Raw genomic sequence first — 26,062 nt, 5'->3', positions numbered from 1 at the left:
CTCATGTAGTCTAGGCTAGCCTTGATCTCATTCCCGCATGTTGGAATGGAAGGCTTGACCTACCGTGGCCCAGCTGTTATATGGGTCTGTACAAAGTAAATGTCTTACATTGTGAATTTCCCAGTAGGACATCATTTCTCCTCCTGTAGTGATTTCCTGATTTCCAGCTGATCTGGATCCGCCATTCATAAATAGAGCCTTTGAGGCCAGCATTCATGGTTTGCTTCTAGGAGATGGGAGTCAATAGAAAACCAGCAACTCAGTTACCATGGAGAGGTGAGGCCTTGTATCCCTGCCAGCTGGGCTACTGGAGGAAGAAGTTGGACCCAACTGACCATACCCTTGCCTTAGAACCAGGAAGCCAGTGAGGCCACACTCTCTGATTACACTTGTGGATATCTCATCCAATGTTACAACCGAACACTGTCACCTGTAATTACACTGCATTAAAAAAAAATTGCTTCTGACAGTCTGGAGATTTCTGGATTGTGTTCCTCAGTTTCTCACACAACCACACTGGTCTCACACATGCCCGTCCCTCTGAAGTTAGCATTACTAAGGAATCCTGGGGACCTCTGTGAAGATCAGACGGGATAAGGCCAGCAACAGAAGAGCCGAAGTTTCCAAATCCTTCTTAGTCCCTCCAGATCATTCTGCACAAGTGGGGTACCGAGCAAGGCTTCAGAAAACGATCGATTAAGCCTGAACTTGACTCTCAGGGGTTGGCAGTTAGGTAGAATTCCATCACATTTGAATAGTTCTAAGCTAGCAATTTGTTACCCTTTATCCTTTAGTGGAATTGATGAACAGGTGGTTTGCAGAAGATCACCCAGTATATTTAGCTTCTGAAATTTGAGCAACTCGAGATCTGATTGGCTGATCCTGCCACATGATAAGTTGGGAGCGCCGGCACCCCGGTGGCTTTTGCCTGGGCGTCTCAGGAGGGGAGAGCGGGGAGAGGATTTGCTGCTGGCCAGGGTTATTCGCATAGCTCGAAGGTAAGGATCATTTATGTCTTCTTCTGGAGTGTTCTCCTGAGAGAATGTTCTGTGACTCCCCTTGAATTATTTTCCAAAGTTTTGAGTCTCTAACTGGGGAAACAGTGATGAGATGTGGCTAGGAAGGCCCTGTCAGTCATCTCCGACACACCGTGTAGGAGGTCTTGCCCTCCCACTATTGCTTGACCACGTTGGCTGCCTAACACCAATCTTCTTTTTCATTGTTATCCTTAACTGTATTCCTGTGAAGAAAGCTCTATGGTCAGTGTTCCTATATTTATCCCACCCTACAGAGCTTTCTTAGCCCCAGAAGGACCAGCAGTTTCGCTAGCTTAACAAAACCAGCCACTCAGGGTATTAGCTTACAGCCAAGCATCTCTGGGAGAGGGACAGCTGCTCTCAGACATCACACAGCTTGTATGGGGTGGCCATTCTCTGGCATTAGGCCGAAGGGCCTTCAGCCTTTCCCCAGTTCCCAAATTAGAAATCTAGGCCAAAGACTGACAAGCTTATGTGTACTTCAAGCAATGCTTTAATTTTTTTTTCCTTTCTTATTTTTCAGGCTTGAACAAGAGCTACAGAAAGGAAAAAAAAATATCCGTGGAGGCCAATGGTTTTCCGGAAGAAAATAACCCCGTTGCCTTGAGGTTTCTAGTTTTATTTCAAAATTTATGGACAGATTTGTTCTACATGTTCTAATCTTAGATATACTTCATATAGCATTCTAGACTAAGGCAGAAAACTAAGTTAACCTGCCTAGAATTTGGGGGTTATGAGACAAAATTCCAACTACTGAAGGTCACATTCAATTTTCTTTCACTAAACATTTTGTTTGAAAATATTTTCTGTCTAAATGTTTGGTCATTTAAATTCCATCTCTTGAGTCCAGACTGCCTTATTTTCTTTTAAAATTTGAATTGAGAAAATCCTGGACGGGTACCAGTGCTCAGGATATACCGAAGGTATTAGGAGAGAAAATGGAACCTTTGATTTGTAAACTGTTTTACATGCCCCTTAACCCATATATGTATACACATATACATGTAGATTTGTGTAGAGTGGGTTGGTTTTAAATTTCTTTTATGGTTTAAGAAAATACTAATATATTTTCATTTGTATGGCATATGGAAAGTTTGTAGGTGCCACTACTACTCTGGAAAAATGGCGGATGAGGAAGAGTATGAGGAGGTGATAGAGGTAAGAAGAAAGCCTCTCTGGCAGCAAAGCACTTTATATAGTGACTGGAGCCAGGGGGTGAATCAGTCGTTTGAAAAACCACATCATCTATTATAACATCCCAAAGAGTCACCATTAAAGTGCAAAGAAGGTGTGTTTCGTGTTCAGTTTCACAGTAACATGAGACCTAGAATTGAGAGGGAATACTGCTACTTCCCAGTTTTATTTATTTTTTTAAATGCTCAAAAACCCTCACAAACAAACAACATAACAAACAAAAGCCAGGGTGTGGGTGCAGATAAGTTTTATTTTATCTTTTAAGAGAATCGCTTTCCTACCTCCCAGCCCCAGCCATCGAAGGGCCCAAGGCACACGTCCCAGAATCTGCAAGAGAGAAGGAATCTACTTCAAATAGCTGAATTGGATAGGGGAGGTGTTACACACAGGAGGAGCCATCTGTGAGCCACTGTGTGTGTGTGTGTGTGTGTGTGTGTGTGTGTGTGTGTGTGTGTACACGCCCATGATTTCACAGATACATGAAGGTCACAGAGACCGCTGGAGCTATTTTCCCACCAACTCCATCATGCATAAGCAAGTAAACAAGACTAGCTTCTGAATCTTGACTGAGAACTAAGACTACAGCGGCCATCATCTTTAAAAGCACCCCCCCCCCACACCCCAGTCATTGGTGGCCTCCTGGTAGTTTTGCAGAATTAATGTGTACTTCACGTTAGTATCACATTGTTGTGATCTTGGCGTTTCTTTTCCTTATCAGCTCTTGCCTTTGACTTTATCTTCTAGAATAGAAACTTAAAGGCTGGTGGCTAATCCATGAATACATTGTTATGAAATTGAAAGTGCCTAGAATGTTCCAATTAACAGTGATCTAAATGGATGAAAATCTGTACTAAGTTTTCTGTTTTTTGAAATGACTAAAATTAACTAGAAGAGCGGTCCCAAACAAAACTCTGGGTAAAGGTGCCAAAATTTATACTTGCTTATCAATCTTTATATAGGCAAAGAAAATTTTTTATTCTATAAATAAAATAACCTTTATTACTGAAGAGTATAAAAACCAAACTGTATCTGAAAGAGGTAGTTTGTACCTCTCTGACTCATATGTCAATGGTTGCAGTTTCTCATGAATTGTACCATAACTACTGAGTGTATTAATGTAAGTTCTGAGAAGTCAGGACTGTTCCTATTAAATACACTATATATTAAGTAATAATTATGATTAATTTTTTCCCTGTTATGACAATCAAAGGACTACTTTCAAGCCTCCAATCAGACTACCCCTTAGCCTATCTTAAGTGTTCGTGTAATCGTGGGCGTTGTGTTAACCTTGATTGAGCCAGCTAGTCAGCGGAAGGAGCTATTTTAGCCATTCCATCCTTTCTATCTTGTTCCCATTAGTGGTCTGACTGGCACATACTAACTAATAGGTTGCCTGTCGGGGAGTGTTGTACTCCAGTCTCTTTGGTCTCAGAAAAGATCACAAGCATCGGGTGGTTGCGGATCCAAGAGAATTGGCTCAATGACAGTAACCAGTCTCAAATCCGTAGCTCTTAGGGATCTTGGATACTTGAAGTAAAATTTTGCTGGCACTGTCTATATGGACTAAAATGTAGAAGGAGACAGGAGCAATGGCGTACTGCCTAATTAGCAGACTAGCTCTGAAAATATGAGGTTTGGCATTCAAGTTAATGCCGAGCACGTGGACAATGTTGTGGGGTTTTGTTTTGTTTTCCTCTGTTTTGTTTTTTGTGAGCTTACTTCCAAGACAGACTTCCCCTATTGTGAGATCCCAGAAAAGGTAAAGCCACATTGCTCACAAAAGCTGCTTTTACTAGGATGTTAAGAAAATCTAAAATCGATGAGAATCATTCATTGTAGTTCAAAATTTCTTTGCAGGCTACTCGGGTTCTGCGTGGCCAACGGAATAGCTCTGTTTGCCCTCAGTGCTAAGCAATATTTCTTAAAGTGTCTAAATGGCCTCTGTCCTGAGAGCACATGGTGCCTATTACTATATATAAAAACGTATACACACAAAAATTAAATTCTAAATAGAAAATAAGTGCAAGCATAAGAAACATTAAGTGAGCTGTATATAGTTACGGACCACTGTGAATAGCTCAGCTGGCCTGGGGCAAGGAGGGCTTTCTGAACCAAGGGCAGGAGGAAGTAGGGCACTGAGGAGAATTTTGCTTCAGTGTATCCCTGCCCTAAATGCTTCCATGTCAGCATAAAATTCCATGCTTTTTTTTTTTTTTTTTGATTGAGAAAATGAGCCCAGTGCTTCCTTTTCATTCCTCTGCTGAGTGCTGAGTGCATTGACCCGCAGAAGCCGTGCCCGCTGTTTGCCCGGCAGCACTGGATGAGGCTGGGGTAGGATTCCACTCTCCTTAGGCACCAGAGACAAAATGTCAGCCAGTTCCTCTCTGCGTCTATTTATTCCTTGTGATGTCAGAGAACAAAACTGGAGTGGTTTTCAGATCCAGGCTACAGGCCCAGTGGCAAACTGCAGCCTCACTTCCCTAAATCCCCTGAGGTGCCTTTTCCTTCCCTTTCTTCCTGTGACCTACACCAAGTGAACCTCAGCTTTCCCCACAGATATTCTACTCCAGTTAGCTAGTGAAATCACTTGGCACTTCAGCGGAGGCAGGCAGGCAGGCAGGTGCCGGGTGGGATATAGGCTGTACTGTATTGAGAAAGAGGCAGCCATCACTCCAGAAGAAACTCTCAGTAATCCAGGGACGATGGGAATAACAGAATATTAGTTAGCATTTGTTCACGGTAGGTTTGTGTTTTGTTTTATAATAAATCAGTAGTGGTGAGTCTTGTCATAGCTTCCCTTTGTACACACAACACCCTGAGAGCTTTTCCAAGCAGAGTCTCTTCGATATTGTGCTGGTTAGTTGTCCACAAAATAGTTTTTGTCCACCTGGAAAGAGGGAACCTCGGCTGAGGAATTGCCTCTATCAGATTGGTCAGTATGCAAGTCTGTGGGAACATTTTTGACTAATGATTGATGTGGAAGGTCCACTGTGGACAGAGCCATTCCTGGGCAGCTGGTCCTGACTTGTAAAAGAAAGCAGTCTGGGGCATCAGTGAGTAGGCAGCCTCTGCTCCTGCTTCAATTCTGCCCTGGCTTCCCTGCATGGGACTGTCACGGGACATGTCAGCCAAATAAATCCTTTCTGTCCTAAGTTGCTTTTGGTCATGGCGTTTTCTCATGGCAACAGGAAGCGAATCGGGACAGAAATTCTAAGGGGCACATGTTTCTTGCTCCAGGAAAATAGCTTCCAGTGACTAAGAGGCACCTCAGACCTCTCACCTTGCTGGCCAGTTTGCAACTTTTTGTTAGATTGGACATGTACATTTTAACTTTTTCTCAAGCTTCCTAAGTGAAAATGGGTCCCAGGATACTAACAGGCCATCACCTCCTGCCTCCCACCTACATCAACTCAGCCAGGGAAGCAATCTCACAGAGTCAGTGGAGGCAGGGGAGGGCTGAATGCTGGCTGTTCACCTTGTCTCATAGACATTCCTGTGTTCTGTTTATAGTACTACACCGAGGAGACAGTGTACGAGGAGGTGCCAGGAGAGGTAAGACTCAGCCCACACTTGCACGAACTGATTCTCATTAGAGAAGCACCTCTTCCTTCCTTTAGAGCCAGAAAAATGGAGAACCAGAGTCTCTAGCTCCAGACCACACTCCACAGTTGATGGGTGAATTCATATGTTTTTATATTCTGCTTATCCCAGGTGGCAAGAAAGGGTTCCCTACTGGTCATGGCATGGTTTTTTGAGTGTGGATAAGTTCAAATGAAGGCCATGTCAGTGGCTGCCTTCTCTCCTAGATTGTCTCTTGAGGGTTGCCTAAGACTTGTGATTGACAAAGTCTAGCAGTTTCATCACATAAAGTTGTAACTTGTAGGGTAAAGTCTCTCCCACCAAAAAAAAAAAAAAAAAGGGAATTGGTTTTTTTGGTAACAATTTCAAGTTGGAAATCCCCCGGCCTCCTACTTTACTTTCTGCTTGGAGTTGTTTCTCTTTGAGCATGACACATACTAATCAAAGCAGCAAACTGTGGCGCTTGCGCAAAGAGTCCGTGACTAGATCACAACTAACCTTGGTGGTTTGATTGCTTTCTCACACCCAGTCATGCTTTAGTAATACTTGATGGAGTGTAGCCAATTAACAGTGGGACTTAATTTACAGTCACCTTAGCAGATTTCTCTTCCTCATGCTGATGCTAGAGTTCTGCTTTGGACTGGAGATCTTTGCCTTGAGGGATGTGATCTTACACAGTTCAGTGAAGCTTACCCTCTTCCCCTGTGTGCCATACTTCTAACCCTGAACTACATTTAAACCTTGAATCTTAGTTTTTCCATCACAGCATGCTGTCATGTAAGAAACAATGGTTTCCCAGCTACTACATGGCTAAGACTGTTTAGAGGATACTTGTCCATTATTCCGCCACCATTGTTGTGGCCCCTGTGTAAATGGCGACCTAGTTCAGATTAATGAGCTAAGTCAGGAGAATAATAATACAATACTGATGTGATTCATTTTTTAAAAGGATTTTGTTTTTCCCCATGATATACAGAACTACAAAATGCTATAGGAATTGCAACTGGTCTTTCTTATTCACTTAAATGTTAATGTCAAGGATTTAAGCTTTTTTTTTTTATTGGATATTTTATTTACACTTCAGATGCCATCCCCTTTCCCCATACCCCCGTTAGAAAACCCCTATCCAATGCCCCCTTTTCCTTTTTTTAAGATTTATTTTTAATAACCTTTCATTTCCAGATTTTCTTTGCTTTTTCTTGATCTAAACCACTTGAAAAGATTCTTATTGTTTTATTTTGATGGCGCTGAGGTTGAACATTGGATCTTGTACATGTTAAGCAAGGGCTCTACCATTGAGTTACAGCCTTAGCCCTCACTTAAGAAGACATGATTAAGACTATTTCTGATTTTTTTTATACTCCCTGAAGGTATTTGATGAGATCTCTGAAAATATAGGTTACAGATGATGTCACAGTCAATATCCAGGCTATGCGTGTTACCTGTCTTCATATGTTACATGGATGTATGAATATAGTATGTATCTTCCTGCCTTGGCTGGTTTTGTGTAGGGAAAGGGAAGACCAGGGTCATCAGAGTGACTGAAATTAGAACATTATACACCAAGGTCACTGTATTAGGTTTTACTTCATAGCCGTATGTTTCACTTTCAGACAATTACAGAAGTCTATGAAACTACAACGACAAGGACATCTGACTATGGCCAATCAGAAACTTCCACACCAGCGCTGGTACAGCCACAACCAGCAAAACCAGTGGAGCGGAAGAAGGTCATTCGAAAGAAGGTGGACTCGTCCAAGTTCATGACCCCCTACATCGAACACAGTCAGAAAATGCAGGATCTTTTCAGCCCAGTAAGTTTTCAGCGCCACCTCCTATGCTGGTTATGTGATTGAGAAGTTACTGATCAGTTTTGTAGAAATGTGTCTTTTATGTGTAACTCTGGATTTTTGAGTAGCTCATTCATGCCATTGCAACATCAGGAGGAACCCTTAATGTTACCGCAAGGAGTCCAGTTATAAAACGTGTTGCATAGCCAATCCACAGCAATGATGACATACACATGAATATTGTATTTCTTTACTTATTCACTGGAAGTGTGTTCATAGAAGCTAAGTTGAACAATTAAATTAAGTGCAAGAGCCTCACAGAGTAGCCAGTGGCATGAACAATTACAAAATGGCGACAAGAAGAAGAACCTGTGTTTCAGAAAATCAAGATCAGACTGAATTCATTAGAAAGTGAGGAGCAGAGAGCATTTAAGGGTAGCCCAGAACCATGAGTTTTCTGCACAGCTACACAGTGGGCTCTCCTACAAGATTTAAAACTACCAGTGCTCAGGGCATTCTTGTTTAACTGGCCTGAGGGTCAGTCTGGTACAAAAGGAGTCTTCAAAGCTGCTGGGTGTCCTCACATGCACCCCGGACTAAGGATGATCGAAGAGTCAATGTTCTCTGCTTCTTACAGTCCCAAGACAGTCCTATAACACACAGTGCCTGCCAGAAGAGCCACACCTGTTGCAGTAGATCTGATTTGTTGATTTCCATGGCAGGCTAAGGTCTCTCCAGGGAGTTTAATTCTATGTGTTCTAGATGCTTGAAGAGATGCAGTGTAGTTCAGAAGGACATCACGTTATATAGGGCCGAAACCAATGCCTAAAGCATTGTGTGATTTGCCTCTAAAGATTCAATTTTGGTTGCATTAACTCCTGGAGATTATGAAGTAAATTTCTAATTTGGATCCTTGAATGATCTAACTTGAAGGACTTTTTTTAAACTTTTTTTTTTTTTTAATTTTATGTATGTGAGTACACTGTCACTCTTTTCAGACACACCAGAAGAGGGCATCAGATCCCATTACAGATGGTTGTGAGCCACCATGTGGTTGCTGGGAATTGAACTCAGGACCTCTGGAAGAGCAGTCACTGCTCTTAACCTCTAAGCCATCTCTCCAGCCCCAACTTGAAGAATTCTAAACAAGAATTTCTTGCCTCCTCTCTGCAGTGTTCAATAAAGACAAAATTATCTCATTAATTTATTGACATATAACCTCATTTATTCATTAGGAACCTGGAATTTCTGATATTCTGAGTGGAGTGCTGGCAACCCCCTCCCCCACAGATTGCCAGTGGTTGGTGACTAAATCAGCAGTGCAATTTAAATTGTTGACTACTCAAGAATATTCTTTGAGGGCCTTGATAGTTATAAATGATGCATATTATTACTAAAGAGAGGATCTGCTGAATAGCTAGCAGAAATAATAACTTTGCATATCATTATAAAATAGTCCATAATTCGAGCTTCCCATTAAATCAACTAACATCATAGTTCTATAACCACTGCAGTTCAGCTGCAGCTTCCAAACTGAGTATTTTTTGTATTGAATTAGCAATTAAATCTTTTCAGGCCTAACTCGTTTTCTAGGATAATTGATATTCAGGCTTTTGTATATGTGTGCAACCAAAAAAAAAAATCAAGAGAATTATTTTAGGGCATATCGAAGACAATTGTCTGTAACAACACTCCAGGATCGTATGCTGTTAGGAGGAACAATTAGCAAATCTATTTTAGTTTTTGCTGAGAGGGTGTGGGACAGAATGAAAACTGTCTCGACTGATAATTGTTATTCCTTAAAGGATTTGGAGAAAAAAAATCAAATGAGGATGTGTATGTGTGGTCTGAACTTTCTGCTGCTGTCTGGTCACATTCTGGGCTAATATCCAGTATTCTTTTCAGAATAAATACAAAGAGAACTATGAGAAAGCAAAGGGACAGCCATACGCCATCACAAGTGATACTCCAGAACTTCGCAGAATCAAGAAAGTCCAGGATCAACTCAGTGAGGTGGGCTTAATTCCTCAAATAAAGGAGGAAGCATTGTATAAATATGCCTGGCTCTGGGAGCCTAGGACTCTAAGTGTTGAGAGAATAAAGAGACAAATCACTCTGAGCTAGTTCAGACATCTAGATATGGCATTAGCCATGAATCATGTCTGCTCCGAATGAATCCAGAGGGACTTTGAGAAACTTAGCTTAGCAATCAAAGAGGAGACTATCTTCCTCTATGTTTTGGGAGACAGTGGTCCTCCATATGGAGTACAGTGAAGCTGAGAAGCCTCAGGCTGGAAGTTCAGCCAGCAGAGCAGACAAGTAGTAGATGCAGGTTCTCTGTGGATCTTTCTAGCTAAAATTCAGGATCTTTGCTTTGTGATGTGGACATATATAGTCTTTGGCTTATAAGAGCCTTAGATCGTGAAGTTCGGGCATGTGTTGTTTCTGCAGGTTAAGTATCGAATGGATGGAGATGTTGCTAAAACTATCTGTCATGTGGATGAAAAAGCAAAAGACATTGAACATGCTAAGAAAGTGTCGCAGCAAGTCAGCAAGGTAAGGTCACGTTGATGGGTGGACCTGGGATATTCAACAACATGCGTAGTACCCATTTCTGTGTGAATTGACAGCCACAATCCTGCTCACAGATAATGTGAACTGGATATTTACATGCAACAGCAGGCTCCACAGAGGACTGAAGTGGCCTATAGATCCACCTGGGGGTGGACTGAAGATTTCTTCACTTGCCTGAAGAGGCATTTGCTACTCTAATGGGGGAAGGGTGGGATGCTGCAAAAAGTACAGTCCTGATGTCTTGTTTGTTTATTTATATATTGCAAGATAAAAGCCAAGGTTTTATTTGCTGTTTAAACTTTGAAATAGATTTGTAAGTTATCAGATGTTAGCATTGAAAATCAGAAATTTTCTTTCTTTTTTTTCTTTATTTGTTTTGAGTATTCCTTTTTCATTAATTAATTAACTTTAAAAATCATCCTGACTACAGTTTCCCCTCCCTCCACTCCTCTCAGCCCCTACCCCAGATCTACTCCCCCCCCCCCCAAAAAAAAAGAAGCAGGCCATCGTGTTTATTTTTTAAAGGAATTTAGAAAGCAAAATTTTTATGAAAAATTTTCAAATTCAAATGTGGGCAGCTAATTAAAGAGTTCTAGAATATCATATAGGTCTAAAGAAAACTGAATTCATTAGCTGATCGCAATCTTTGAAAGAAATTGAAAATCAGAATCATAAGGCCTTGTTGTTGTTGTTATTGTTGTTTAGCAAAATCTTACTGATACTGAGAAGGAATACCATGTTGGCATGGTCAACACTTTCCTGGTAACCCATCAGCCACCTTTGTGTGAAGCCAACTTCACTGTTCTGTCTGACAATCCATAGTCTATCCATTTTCTCTCTAGGTTTTATACAAGCAGAACTGGGAAGACACCAAGGATAAGTACCTGCTTCCCCCTGATGCCCCTGAACTTGTCCAAGCCATCAAGAACACAGCCATGTTCAGTAAGGTGAGAAGGGCTAGCTCTTTTTAATGTCCCATCACACACTTAGAGCCATAGTTGCTGAACTTTCGACAACTCGGAACACAGTTTCTCCATGTTTTTGCAAGTAGCATCAGGACTTGTATGGGGCTATGACATGACAGGGAGGACCTTCAGGTCCTGTTGAGGAGCACGCTTGGGCAGAGTGGATGAAAGTCCCTGGAGAACCTGAACAACCTGTGGGTGGGAATATAACATGGAGGGAATTAAGATCTTTCAAGAGTAGGACAAGCTACTAACAAAAATAAATGATGTGGACTGGATGGAAAGGGGGAGGTTGTCTGTGACTTACCCTGACCTCAGCTTTCACGTTGCCCTTGGTGCCTCATGTCATCCATGGAGTTCAAATGATGTATCTCATGTATTGCTTGTTTTCTCAATGTGTCTTGCTCTTCTCTGATCTAGAAACTGTACACTGAAGACTGGGAAGCAGACAAAGCATTGTTTTATCCCTATAATGACAGTCCAGAGCTGAGGAGGGTCGCCCAGGCCCAGAAAGCCCTTAGTGATGTAAGTGAAATACATTGGGTACCATTTGAATGTGGGGTTGAGAAAGCCTGGGCCATGTCTTTAGGTCCTTAAGAAAGATCCAAAGTCATTATTACAGAGGACTACATCTAAAGTCAAATTTTATTGTGTGTCTTTATCTCAGCTATAATTTATACTTTATATTAGACATAATTTAGCACAATCCCTTCTTCCTGTATGTGAGGAACCTAAGCTCACATCAGTAGTGGCAGAGTCTAGACTTAAACCCCAACACTAATGTTTTTCCTACCAAACCATGTATCATTTCCCCCCTTAGCTCAGCCGAAGTTGTTTTGTGTTGATGGAGAAGTGACATTTTTAAAAACAGCCATTGGAGTCACATCCCTCCCTTTCCAAGTTTAGTAAAGGAATACAGTCACTTCAGAGTATTTATCTCTGCCCCACCATCCATCATCCCCTGAATGGAATGTTTCTCTCTTCTGCCTGGGGACTCTTGAAACCTGCTTACACAGTTTATCCACTGAGAGAGCCTGGAAAAGGCTCTTATGTAAGGGCTATTTTCAGAGTTAGTAAAAAATCAGCAGGCTACTTGCAAGGATTTGTATGTCTTAGGTCTTGAAAATAGTATATTAGAGGAACTTTAAAAGACCTTAAAATCTTCAGCACTGGAACCAACCACAGCAGAGTCCCATACCCTTGTTTTGAGTTTTTTTATTTCATTCTTGGGTTTACTGGAAGCCTTCTAGATTTACAAAAGATTCAGGCTTTGGCAGAGAAGTATTTTATGAAATGGCCTGTTACCTGGTATTCAGTGTCCCCCAGAAGAACTCAGATTTAACAAAGCATTGATACTTACATGAGATGTACTTCCAGTAGATGCTAGGGTCCCAGATGAACCAACATCACCATTTTACAATGTCTTTAACTTTGAGGTCTAATATTTGCTGCCTTTCTTTGCTGTTACCTGCAAATTTTAATGGATTTGTTTTGATCCAACTTTTGATTAAAATTCAACTCATACAAATTTGTACTTCCATAGGGCACGTTATGAAAGAAATCAAAATGGGGCTTTGAAGTCACCTAACACACTGTACCAATTTTGGAGTGTGTATGTACTTATTACTTCTCTTGTAAGATAAACATTTTGGTTTTGTATCTCACAAATTCACAATTTTGTATTGAGGTCATATTCTGGCTGATGAATAACTTATAATCTGTGGTTTTTATTTCAAATGAGTGAATGGATTATGTAGCAAAAAAAAAAAAATTAAAGTAACACGTAGTAAATAGCAGGTAGGTAGCAGAACATCAACTTGGGTGCTCACAACATCTAGCCGGGATGAGTGGAGAAACCTTCTGAAACATTTATGCAGGGTTTCTGACCGCGAGTTGCAGGCAGAATGTCTTCTCTATCAGTGGTTGGAACTGGATTACCTTCTGCCTGTTCAGAAGGAAGCTGTTTGATGTTCTGTCTTCTTGTGGCAGTGTCAGGAGTTAGCCTGTCCTTGGACAAGGAATCTCAGAGGACATGAGATAAATGCTCTTAAGTCCAAGACAAACCTTGTTCATAATACAGGTCCTTCTCAAGTAACAAATAGCTATTTATTGAAAGTCTATTATATATGAATTTATAGTAGGATATGAAAGTTCATCTTTTTCCTTTAAAATATCATACTGGCAGGATAAAAGTATTATATGTCAAATAAAAAGACCAGAAATGTCTGATCATTGCTATGAGAAAGGACACACAGAAGAAATGATAGAGTCTGGGTGATGATGAGGAAAGACATTTTCAGGTGCAGGAACCACTTAATCAAAGGGAAATAGCGACCTGATTCTAGGGTGTTAGAGAACAATGAAAGTAGGTGCCTCAGTTGTATGGTTCTTATTAAGTTGCTAGGGCAGGACTTTAAGAATCAGACTGATGTACAAGTCTGGGCAATAAGTCATCATGAGGTGCAAATGAGGACAACAGACCAATGAAAATAGAATCTGAGGAAAGTTGTGATAGATAGACCAAGGGAAAACTGGAACTTGTGGGTAGTCATAGAACTCTAATTTGGTAGTATAGATGGATCAGAGGGAAAGAAAGGAATCATAAGATAATAAATATTAAGTGTAAATGACAGTGGATATTGAAGACAAAGGAGGGAATGGAGCCATAGGAAAGTTTATTACCATATAATGTATATACTTAAACGTATGTATTGTGGAGAAAGAAACAGACATGAAATGATAGGGAAAATGTTTGGATCGAGGCATTCTATAGCTAAAGTAGATGTTGAGGCTGTGAAATCCTCATAGATGTGAGGTCAGGAGAAGAGCAATGTTTAAAAGCCCTCAGAATGAATGTGATAGCTGAAGACAAGAAATGTATGAGGGGGACAGTAGCGTCACAGGCAAGGACAGAGTCCTGGAGGACACTCAACTGCAGGACGCCTAGAAAGGAGCCAGCACAAGACAAGGAAACAGAGAAGCTGATGGGAAGTCTGGAAATGCCATGTCATGTAGGCTCAGGGAGGGTTGTCCAAGAAGACACTCTCTACACACCTCTGTTTTCTCATAAAACAATGACTAAGAAACGTCTCCATACCACTTAAAGTGGGCCACGCCTTTGCGATATCGCAAAAATGAACACAAGAAAGAACTTAAAATAATGAACTAAAAATCTCCACTCTAACTCTGCAGTTAGGAGACAGATTTTATGTTTATTGCTGACCAAGTATGCACCAAGTATCATGTTACTAGTATGGCTATTAATACTATTGTTAGCAACATGAGCTTTACAGAGGCTAGCTCAGAGACCAGGGCGAGCTGTTGTCTACAGAACATATTCTTGTGTGGGCACGTAGCCTTAAAGCCGGGGTCTTATATTAGTCACTCTTGTTCTCTCACTACCTTACTTCTGCATTGCTTTCAATACTATTTACCATGTTTTCCTGTTATCTAAATAGAAATCAAAGAGTTTGCAAAGATTAAGAATGTCTTTAAACTAATCTGGAGCACAGATTTCTAACCAGACAGAACTCTGAGCATTGTTTCTGAAAAATAGTGACTTGGCGACCTGATTTCTCAGGAACATTTGGACGGGTTGTCACTTGACAAGCATCTCTCTCCTGCTTGAATGCTACTTTCTCCCTAAGGACTTGTCAGTCATGGAAAGTTCCACTTTCCCTTTACCTAAAATAAACTTTTTATGTATTTAAATTAAACATGGGAATATATACATATTATCCACTTAAAAAAAAAAACTCTTTTATATCCCAGTTAACTTGATGATAGTCATGAAATCTGGTATTTATTGTAAGTACTAAGCTGATACTATTAAGAGACATTTAGACCTGGTTAAGTATAAGATGACTGTGGTCTTGGAATGAGCCAATTTATTTTTTTAATATAAATAAGAATTCTGTCATGTTGAAGGGAAGGTATTGTGTGATAGAAGAGTTGGGAAGACGATGTTCCAGTCCGGACTTCTGCTCAAGTCAGTTCCTGATGGCTCCCACTAGTTAGAAGATTCAGGAAGGCAGGAAGAAAGGAGAGAAGAAATGAAGGGAGTCTGTGATTCATATACAAGACTTTTTAAAAAAGACAATAGACGCCTTTGTAGGCTGAAAGGAAGGAGGTAATAAGCAGGGAGAGATGGAAGCTCTGAGACAGAGCAGGGACAGCTGATGGAGTTACGTACAAATGGCAAGCCAGGAACTGGTGGAAAGCTCAGAAGGCCCATGAGGACAGCTTCTTAGAGCCAGAGCAGAAGTTCTAAGACCAATTATAAGTGTAAAGCCCCCCCCCCCTTCTCTACAAGAGAGACAACTGGAGTAGCATAGAGTTGACTGAGGACTTACAGAAGTGTTGGCATCAAGACCTACTTCTAGGAGTCTGGACACATCATGGGATGTTCAAGTTTCACTGAAGACAAAGTGGTAGTTTGACATTATAAAGTTATTGAGTGTTAGACACAGAGTCCCAGGCAAGTCCCAGTTCACAGAACAGAAAATTGGGTAGATGACCTTAGAGTTCACATTAGGTGCTTTGGCTTGAAGACTTACTCCCATACACCTTGTTCATATGCCCTTCTTAACCCCACTTACAATGTTAACAACATCCCATTGGTAAGTGTGTGTGATTCTCCTTCACCACTCCTGGGTAAAAGAATAGAATGATATGTAATTAAGTTATCCAGAAGTGGGCGTGGTTAAGTAGGTGTGAAGAGAAGACAAGACTGAGAGTTGAGGATGTTAGTGAAAAGAAAACATGCCATTGCCAAGGATGCTTTGAAGACAGATGCAAAGTAACAAGTCGAGGAACAAGAATCCTTGAGAGGAAAGAAGACTCAAAGAAACAGAAATGAGTAGGAGTTCCCAGGAGGCAGGGCGTGTAAACCAGAAGACAGTCATGGCTCCATAGTGCACAATAATTCAAGCCTGAGAGAGGAAAACATTGGCATTGTTAAAAAAAAAAGGCTGACAAATGAATGCACTATGAAAAAGAGGGCTCTTTTTCAAATGCATATAAACATTCTTGCCTTTACTTTTTGTCAGATTGCCTACAAAAAAGGACTCACGGAGCAGCAAACTCAGTTCACGTCCCTGCCTGATCCTCCTGATGTAGAATTTGCCAAGAAAGTAACCAACCAAGTGAGCAAGGTAAGTAGAGAGGCGGATAAACCCTGTCTCTCTTGGATACCTACTTATGGTGAACATAAAGAAGAAACACAAACACTAGGGGTATGACTGCATATCCCCCCCCCAAAAAAAAAAAAAAAAAAAAACCCAGCCCTTACAGCAAAAACAGTACATGAGCTCATAGCATAAATGACTTCAGTGGTTAGTGAACTTGATGATTTGGCGATTTTTAAATGTCACAGTCGCCTCTAGATAAGGCAGCTTATTGGCTTATTGCCACTTGACATTTCCCGAGAAAGATACCCAGGTCAGTGAGCTGCTTCTTTTGCCTATCTTTAACCAAATTAATTCACAAGGATGCAGCTGTGTCACGGAATGCAGAGAGACAAGTGTTCGGCTGGTACATAGGCCAAACTAAGACCTGTTATAATGAGGTCCCATCAGGCCACTTTCGCTGAGACCCGGCTGCTTTTATCCGCCTTTCTTTTCCTCTGAAAGTCGAGACTCAGTTTCATCTTCTGCTTTAATTTTGACTGAACTTCAGGGTTCTAATTTTGTTTGTTTGTTTGTTTGTTTGTTTTTGCTAAAGGTGGGCTCTTGGATAGAGGAGAAGAAAGAAAAGATAGAAATGATGTAATCTCTCCCACAGTGTTTTTAGCTTCTCCTTTTGAAGAGTATTTAATGTAAAAACCCAGGGGCTGAGTAAATACAGTAAAATTAATGGGGACACTAGCAACGTTTCCCCCAGGGCTGAGCAGAGATGAACTGGAGGACTTTACATTTTGGAATGGCTTCTGGGTATGTCCATAGCAGAGAAAAAAATAGAACAGAAAGATTGTTTGGGAGAGTTGTCTTCCAAGTAGGCATTTAAAATATAATCCATTTTTAATTTGTATGTAAAGACTAGCCCAGTTCAAGTAGCATTGTTTTTTATCTAATTTGAGCATGCAGTGTGGGAATTTGAAAGTGACTTTTAAGTATCGCTTTCAAACTTTCCTGTAGTCACTCTCCACAACAATTTAGGCCTGCCAATGGAATTCACAGTGCGCTTTTCAGTATGGCAGCCCTCAGACAAAGCTGACAACTGAGCTCTTAAAACATGACTAGAAAAAAACCTGAAAATATTAGGGAATTTGGACTCCTACAATAAAATCATATGCATTAGAGTCTTAAACAGCAGGCTTCACCTTCTCAAAGTCTTAGGAAATTGAAAGTCAAAATGAAGTGTCATCACATTAAGAGTTAAGAATTCAATATATGAATTGGAAGAAGGTACATACATGTATCTATTTCTCTAACACTGAGAGTCTTTCATGTAGGAAGCATAGACTGGATCTTAAATGCTTACAGTGAAGTAAAAACAGATGTAAAATAGCTCATCATTTTTATACCAACCGTGTGCTAGAATTGGATCTATTGGGTTAAGTAAGCTATATTAAAGTTATTTTCCAACCTGTTCCTTTGCATCTTAAAAGATACAGCTTCTGGAATAGCTTGGTGTTAGGTCTATTTGGACTGTACACTGTTTGAAGAGGGTGACCCATTATTAGGTACTTGGAAAGAGTTGTCAACCTAAGTTTGACCTTGTAGTCAAACTGAGCAGAGTGACTGTAAATGAAGGCCACTGGGTTTGGCCACAGAGACATAATTTATCAAGTCTTACCCAAATTTCAAGTTCTTAGTGTCTGTTGTGCATCAAAAATACCAGTCTATCGAGTGAGAAATGTCGTACAAAGTAGCCAGTTCATTCAGCAACTAGGCATTTGTAAGACCCTGACACTTGGTCTTCGAGATGCTCCCAAGGGAAACACCAAGATGCAGATTGATACAAAAGCAAGAGGTTTATTTTCCGGCACTTCAGGGTCAACCCTCAATCAGTCCTTCTAGGCGAGTGATGAGAAGGCAACCCCTAATGGCTATTGCAGGTAGTTTTTATACTTTTTAGGGGCACAGGTTATATCAGTTCAAACATATTGGCTAAGCATATTGACCTTTAAATCTATTGGCTAGCAAGCATGACACAAATTGGAACTCTACCTGGGACTTTCCAAAGGGTCAGATCATTATCAATCAGTACAGTCTGAGAATGTTTTACTCAAGAAGGTCCCTGTGGATGGAGAATGGAACTTGGCCTAGCCTTGACCCCAGGCAGGAGGGAGAAGCTGTAAGGAGGGTATGGAACTGGAAAAAGCCCTTAGGGTTCCTCACATACAAGCACAGAGGCCCAGGCTGACAAGGGTGACTTCTTTGTGATGCTCTCCCTCGTCTTCCCCACTGTCAGGCTCTTTGAATCCTCACCTCAGTATCACCATAGCAACTTTTCCTCCAAAGTAGATTAAAAATGTCTCCTTCATTGTTTCTCTTTCAGACATTTAAAATCTTGATGTGTCCTCGCCAAACTGTGCCTTCCATGTCTGTTGTATGTCTTGCTGGCAATGGTTGTATTGACATTGCATTCTCTTCTTCATTAGCTCTCCTTACTCCCCTTTTCAGAGTATATTCACTTCCCTTTGTCTTTGCCAAAATCATGAGCTAAATGTCAGCACCCTTCCCAGTCTCGGGTATGCTTTGTGGGCTGAATGTAGGTGAATAACTCAGGAGAGTTGTTCTTACAACAGATATTCCAGGCAAGAGAACAGGCTCACCATGACCAGCTGAACATGGATTCTGCATACAGCATTGGGATGTGCCTTTAGTTTCTCTGTGCCTGACTCTTTGCTTCCCTCCAGTAGTTTCCAGTGGAATCTAGAAAGCTTTTTTGAAAAGTATGTCTTGCAGTGGCACATCGTTAGATAACAGTGAGCCCTGATCTTCTGAAATATTCTATTGCATTGAACTAGGGAGTCTCCTATGGATACCACCATAAGGCATTTATTGAGTCTCGAAAGTAACTCTGGACCAACTATCGTCAATAAAGAAACCCAGTGAGGATGCCCCACATGCTCTGAAAGATAATTTCTCTGTGAATGGAAGTGACCTGCGGCTCAGCTACTTAGAAGAGATGTGATTTACTCCTTTCATTTCCTTTCTATTTGATAACCATATAAAAATTACTGGTGCCTATCTGGAAAGTGGAAAATGAAACCATGAGCTTCAAGACGCCAGGGAGCCCAATTTGTAGCCCAGTGCCCTTAGCTGACTGTTGGTGAGGAGAGCCTATGGTTTGAGGAAGCAACTACTGTGCCTACTGGCATGTGGTCACCTCCCCCTACAAAGTGGATATCCAGAGTTTAGAACTGACATTTTCCTCTTTTAAATAAAAGTTGCAGGTAAAGTTCAATTCAATCTTTTTTCTAGGCTGTCATTGATCAACTTCAGGCATAAGAGAGAGGGAGGGGAGATTAAGGAGAAAGTTTCAAGGTTAGACAGAAAGTTAGATGCTGGACTTTCGATATGGGGGAGACTTCCCACAAGGATACTGTCTGCCTTTTCCTCTACTCTTCTAGTCAGAGGCCTATCCCTTTGACCTCCTTCCTTTCTGCACATAAAGGGGAATGAGGAGGGTACCCTCCTCTGCAGTTAGCAGTGGGACCCCTTACTGACATAGGAGGACTTGAGCATGGACTGTGAGTGATTGTCCCAGCCAGACCCACTGCAGGAAGAAATAGCAAGCTTTTTTCCTGGAAAGTAAGAAGAGAGGAAGGACGGTGGATGAGATGTCTAGGTGGTTTTGTACTTCGATCTTTATCTTGTTTAACTGTTTCCTCAAAAGCCACAAGTCTATCTCTGTTGTGAGAATTACACTCCTACTCAGTTCTCCTCAGCAAAGCTACAAACCCAGCACCCATTTCTCTGTAAATAACTCAAGGGCTGGCCAGTAATAGTATGTGCTGCTTTTCAACTTGATGTTACAAAGGTCTCTGTATAGCAGCTTTTCGATGCTTCTGGCTTCATCCCTTTGCCTGAAATCCCGAGCTTCCTGGAATCCCACCCAACCCCCTGCCTCCCATGGCACAGAGGCACATAACCTCAGAAAGACTTAGCTGCCGGAAGATTGAACCCTGAGATGAGGCAGCATCGAAAACTTCTAAAGTGGTCTTTTGTTCTTTGCTTTTTATTTTTGAATATTTTATTGTTTTTCCTTATTTAGTTTGGTTTTGGTTTTTTTGAGACAGAATCTTACTATGAAATCCAGGCTAATTTTGAACTCATGATTCCCTTGCCTCAAACTTCCGAAGCTTTTTTTTTTTTTTTTTTTTAACAGACATCTGCCACCATCCTCAAATCAAACTTTGGAAGCTTTAGTGTTTCTGGGTACTTTATTTGTCTATCACATTCTTAAGAAACCTGTTTCCCATAAGATTAGTAGTACTTCTACATGCAGCTTTGGCAAGTCCCCAAATCAATTCACTTTCATTTTGTATTGGGGATTTACTTCAACAGAGGAGGTGTCTTAGTTAGAGTTTCTATTTCTGTGAAGGGACTCCATGAACATGGCAACTCTCAATAAGAAAAAAACATTTAATTGGGGCCTGCCTACGGCTTCAGACCTTTAGCCCATTATCATCACAGCATGAAGCATGGTGGGTAACATGCCAGTAGACATGGTGCTGGAGAGGTAACTGAGAGTTCTGCATCAGAATTGGCAGGCAGTAGGGAGAGACAGACACTGGACCTGCCTTGAGCATCTGAAACCTCAAAACCAACCACCAGTAGTGACACACTTTCTCCAACAAGGCCACGCCTACTCCAACAAAGCCACGCCTCCTAATAATGCCACTCCCTATGAGCCTATTGGGGCAGTTTTCATTCAAAACACCATAGGAGGGTAGCTAAATTAGTTAGCACTCTAATTTAGATTTTATTGTTCTGTTTTTGTCTGTTGAGGTAGGGTCTTCCCATGTAACCCAGGATGACTTGATCTTAAGATCCTCCTGTATCTGCTTCCCTGATATACAAGGCAGATCTGAGTCTCAGCCAAATTCAGTTTCTCTGTGTGTCTGTCTACCCCTCTCTCTGTCTCTCTTGTCTAATATACAATTTTCTCCATTTTTCTTATGATAATAGCCATCATTATTATAATGAGTATGCCATATATTTGTTTAGTGCCGTAGATACACACAGCATCTTTAGCATATGGTCTTGCTTCATCTTTCTAGCCATGTTCTGTGTAAGCTACAGCAGCAGCCCTTGGGATTGAGAAAGTCGAAGTGTTGAAATACTAAATCAATACTTTAATAATGACGGTGTTCATTCATGGGCACTAAAAATCCAGAGATCTAAAATGGACGGCTATAAAAGCTGCTTGCTGATATTAACCATTGCAAAACCTCAAAACCAACCACCAGTAGTGACACACGTCCTCCAATAAGGCCACGCCTACTCCAACAAAGCCACGCCTCCTAATAGTGCCACTCCCCATGAGTTGCAGATATTGACGGCTATAAAAGCTGCTTGCGTATTGACCACTGCAAAAACAGAAACTAGGGTATTTGGGAGAAAGCTGTACTTCCTTTTACACTAGTTCTGTACATCAGAGCTTGAGTTACCGGTATAACAGTGAAGTACTTTCTATTTCCATGAAGGGTGTCATGGAGATACCGGTGCATGCAAGCCACCAGACAGTCAGTGATGGTGTCTTTGGCATAGCTATATGAGTCAAGAAGGAGAATCACTCTCACCCTGCTCTAGCTTTGCCTCATGGTCCCAGATCTGGGGTTGTGTAGGTTAATTATGTTCCAAGAACATACGGGCCAAGATAATTCACAGCAATGTATCTTGGGTCAGTGGTGAGGTAGCTTCTACACAGCCCATTTTGGGTTAGAGCCTAAGTTCCCAAAGTCAGCAAGGAGAGGTAGTCTTCTTGTCTCTCTCTTTGTTCCCCTTAAGTACACTTTCTTGCCGGATCAATAGACTAGAGTGCAAGATAACTTGGAGCTATTCACTGAGGACCTAATAGGAAGTTCGTCAAGATATTTAATAGTGTACTACACTCGATTCCTATTTGTCAACTCTTGAATTTGGTTTCTGTTTCACTTCTTTTTTTTTAACTCCTCCAGCAAAAATATAAAGAAGACTATGAGAAGAAAGTCAAGGGAAAGTGGAGTGAGACACCGTGCTTCGAAATTGCAACAGCCAGGATGAATGCAGACAATCTCAGCACAGTAAGCTAGGAAGCAGGGCCAGAGATCCGGGGAGGGTAGCCCTTTCTCTAACAGCTTCCACCTGCTTGCAACATCTCAAGGAGTTCTGGAATTCTAGACCCTATCTTGACCAAAGCACATGATTTCTACCCTCATTTTCCTAGGAACAACCCAGTGAGACCCTCTTACTAGTCGCAAAATAGCAGTTAGCATGAGTCAGAGAGGCTCTTTGTGGTGTACTCTTTGCCCACTGAATAAAATTGTACATTTATAACATTGATTTATTTAGTTTCACTGGAAAACAGAAATCTAGTCCTTTTTCATTCATCTGTTCTGGTTTTCCAGACTTCTTTCCCAGTGAGCTTTTCCCGTTGTTCTCTCAGCCTGTTCTAATTGTCCAGACCTCTGTTAAGCTGATAATTTGGTAATGCCCCTACATTCTCGGCTCGAAACCTGACTGGCCTAAACCAAGGGGGAGAGGACATGCAGACTTGAGGGGCTCTGCCCAGTACGCACTGTCTGGGGAGTCTGTCTCCACAGCTGTTCTCCAGCATCTTTACTGTCTTACAGAGGAAGTATCAGGAGGACTTTGAGAACATGAAAGACCAGATCTACTTCATGCAGACCGAAACACCTGAGTATAAAATGAACAAACAAGCTGGAGTCGCCGCTAGCAAGGTATTGATCTTCGTGTCTTTAGTGGGGTGAACTCATAACTCCTGCCCTTGAATATACTGAAAAAGGCAGTGGAGCAGATTCTTAGAGAAATTACCAAAGCTGAGACTAGTACATAGTAGAATGCCTAAAAATAATAAAAAGGAAAAGTGTGTTGCCATGGCAATAGGATTCTTAGCAGCACCTAATTGCCATTTTCATTCATTTCGTGGAGTGGAAGGTCTTTTGCTGGCCAAGAACATGACGGGAATTATCTTAGCTAGCGGTACTTCCACCAGAAAAAAAATAACTGGCAACCTTATATGAAGCATGTGCTTCACACTCAACATTGTCGCTCCTCTTGTGTTCTTACAAGTTGGAGATCACAAAGATCAGAAGCCCATGGATGTCTTCCTATGCCCTGTAGAGTGACTTTGATAAAGGGGTTACTCCCTGACATTTTAAGGTAGTATAATTTTTATAAAAGGCATAAATGTTAAGGCCAAGTAAACTTGTTTGACCAATGTCTTTCCCAGAGCCTTGGTTCTGCCAGAGGGGAGAAAGCAGGAAGATCCCATCACTTAGAAAGTGTAGGGCAATGGTGTTTTGGATCAAGATACCAGCAGGACAAGGGATGAGAAATATTTAGGAAGTGTAGCACACTTGATTTGTTGAAGAATTGGATGGATCAGAGAAAGCTTTTGGACTCAGCAGCTAGTTGCCCGGGGTTTCCCTCGATGGATACAGGGAAGATTACAGAAGAGAAGGTGATTGAAAGGGGTTGAAACAGGAGTTCATCTTCCAACATGTTACATGGCAGACCCCTTTTAGATTTGCAGATGAAAATATCACATTGTGTGGTCGATTGTATGAGTCTGGAGTTTCAAAGTGCATTTGTAGGGATTTTATATAAAGTTTGGGGATGTTAGCTCCTCCATGTAACAGAGGCAGGTAGATGGTAGGATTTGTGAGCGTCCCTTCTGCTCGATTCTGTTTTGCAAGGGAGTTTATAATTCCATGCAGTAGAAAGGCTATGCAGGTCTCCCATGCCCGCAGAGCCTGTAAAGACGCCTCTGTGGTAGTCTGGCTAAGCAATAGGGTCGACACATCCGGGTTTCAGTGTGTATCACCTGCCACTGCCTGCTAAGCCAATTGTTTCAGTTTTTTGGTTTTTTTGTTTTTTTGTTTTTTTTTTTTTGTAAGGATTTTTAAAGGTAGTGAATTCCTTAGGTTGTACAACCTAGTAAATATACTACCCAAATAAAATTCTTAGACTAGAGATCACCTTCAGAGTCAAGATAGGTTTGCTCTTCTGCTTCCTCTGGACATGTTCTTGGTTACAGGTTTTTCGTTTCCCCCAACACCCCAACTTACTACTTCTGCCATTGTTGGAATTTAAAGTACAAGGTGGGAAGGGAAAGAAAGGCTGAAGTTGCCACCATTCATTCTACATGCTTCCTTCTTGTCCTGCCTGTATATGAAACATGAGCCTGCTCAGTACATGGCTATAGGAAGGCTGTAAACATGAAGTCAATGATGATCCTAGATTCTTGTCTTTTAGATGTATTGGCAGCTAGACAGCTGGGAGTTAAAGGCTGAGTGAAGGTTCTGCAGGAGCAGACATCTGGGACACAATGTGCTGTCACTATTTGTGTTTCTTTCTTTGTCCCAATATTTATGTGTCTTTCTCCATTTGAGGACAGAGACCATATGCTGTTCTTTTTGTGCCTTTCCCAGAGCCAGGCACAGAATCAACTCCCTCTGATATTTTTGAATGAATAAATGAATGAAAAGAAAAGTTTCCTGGAAATTCATGCACTCTCTGTACTGCTGCCATGAGCTCCTGTGGGTTTTATGATTATAAAATGTCAAGCTATCATTTTTCTAAAGACAAATTGATTGTGGGGCCATGTCATAATTGGTATAATGGAGATGAGGACAAAAATAACCTGTGGAGTGACTTTATTATTTTATTTCATCCTACAGGTAAAGTACAAAGAAGACTATGAAAAGAATAAAGGGAAAGCAGACTATAATGTACTTCCTGCTTCAGAGAACCCACTGCTCAGGCAGCTGAAGACAGCAGGAAACGCCCTCAGTGATGTAAGTCAACTCTCTTCACAAATGGTTTTAAAACCTTGACTTAGAGGGAAATGGAGTCTTTCTCCTTGTGTGGCACCTGTATGCCTGTGTAGCTTTACTAATGTTTAAGGTCAAAGAGGCAAAGGCAGAGCAGAGGTGACTAGCCATAGAAGGCTGAGTGTCTCTGAACATAACATGTCTACAGCCAGTGGACTGGGTTCAAAGGTCAGGGAGATCACCCTATGCTTAGAAGTTTCCAGCATCTGGGCCTCCCAGTAGGCATGGAGCATGGTATGCTGGGCTTCTGAACGGGTAAAACGAGAGTTTCAAAAACGGATCCTGAAACTATCATCTGCAGACACTGAACTCAGAAGATACCTCTTGACATGTTCCCTGTCTGTTGTTGTTGTTTTTTTTTTTTTTTTTTTTTTTTTCCTGTAGAATTGTTTAAAGCCTGAATAAGCTGTTGGAATTGAAATAAACAACAAATAAGCCAGAGTCTGGTATTAGAAGGCTAAAGATCAAAGATGAATTTTCCAATTGGACTTAACACACACTCACACGCACACGCCCATACACACACCAAACACACACAAAATACACACATATACAACAAACATACACAGGCTAAATATGTGATCATTTGAGTTTTTTTTTAAATGGACAGATTATATGAAGCCTTTTTCAAGATTCAAAGATTGTACGTAGCTCTCTGAATAGGTTAGTTACTATGTCTCTGCCCTTGAATTAAGTTAGCATGGTAGGGAGTGTGTGCATGTGGCTGTTGGGTAGGAAGACAAAGAATAGGGTGTTAAGCTTCTGCTTTCCAAATGAAGGGCACGTTTATAAAACCAGCCATCTCAGATTCAAATCTACCTTTGTTGCTAGAAACAGGAATGTAAACGAATTACAAAGGAATACGATTACTGAGACTTTGAAAATCCACCATGAAAAGGTGGGGACAGCGGCTTT

At 41.2% G+C, this 26,062-nt stretch overlaps 1 protein-coding gene and 1 long non-coding RNA gene across 2 annotated transcripts in view; both read left to right on the top strand.

Annotated features, from left to right (window-relative positions):
• Positions 1–932: 932 nt before the first annotated feature.
• LOC143441310 (uncharacterized) lies at positions 933–2,195 on the top strand. Its single transcript, XR_013108602.1, has 3 exons — positions 933–998; positions 1,561–1,645; positions 2,131–2,195. It is a non-coding gene; the product is annotated as an uncharacterized LOC143441310 (long non-coding RNA).
• A 499-nt stretch (positions 2,196–2,694) lies between these two features.
• The window catches only part of Neb (nebulin), a 194,298-nt gene continuing 170,930 nt past the window's right edge, over positions 2,695–26,062 (top strand). Inside the window, exons 1-11 of the mRNA XM_076928308.1 lie at positions 2,695–2,769; positions 5,742–5,783; positions 7,424–7,624; positions 9,506–9,613; positions 10,052–10,156; positions 11,017–11,121; positions 11,560–11,664; positions 16,188–16,292; positions 22,271–22,375; positions 22,925–23,032; positions 24,995–25,111. Of these exons, the coding sequence (XP_076784423.1) occupies positions 2,695–2,769; positions 5,742–5,783; positions 7,424–7,624; positions 9,506–9,613; positions 10,052–10,156; positions 11,017–11,121; positions 11,560–11,664; positions 16,188–16,292; positions 22,271–22,375; positions 22,925–23,032; positions 24,995–25,111 (1,176 nt within the window). The remainder of the gene's footprint in view (positions 2,770–5,741; positions 5,784–7,423; positions 7,625–9,505; positions 9,614–10,051; positions 10,157–11,016; positions 11,122–11,559; positions 11,665–16,187; positions 16,293–22,270; positions 22,376–22,924; positions 23,033–24,994; positions 25,112–26,062) is intronic.

The sequence above is a fragment of the Arvicanthis niloticus genome, chromosome 2, assembly GCF_011762505.2.
Source record: "Arvicanthis niloticus isolate mArvNil1 chromosome 2, mArvNil1.pat.X, whole genome shotgun sequence".
Classification (NCBI taxonomy): Eukaryota; Metazoa; Chordata; class Mammalia; order Rodentia; family Muridae; genus Arvicanthis; species Arvicanthis niloticus.
Note: the sequence above shows the minus strand (reverse complement) of the source record. Positions and strands in the feature narration are given on the sequence as shown.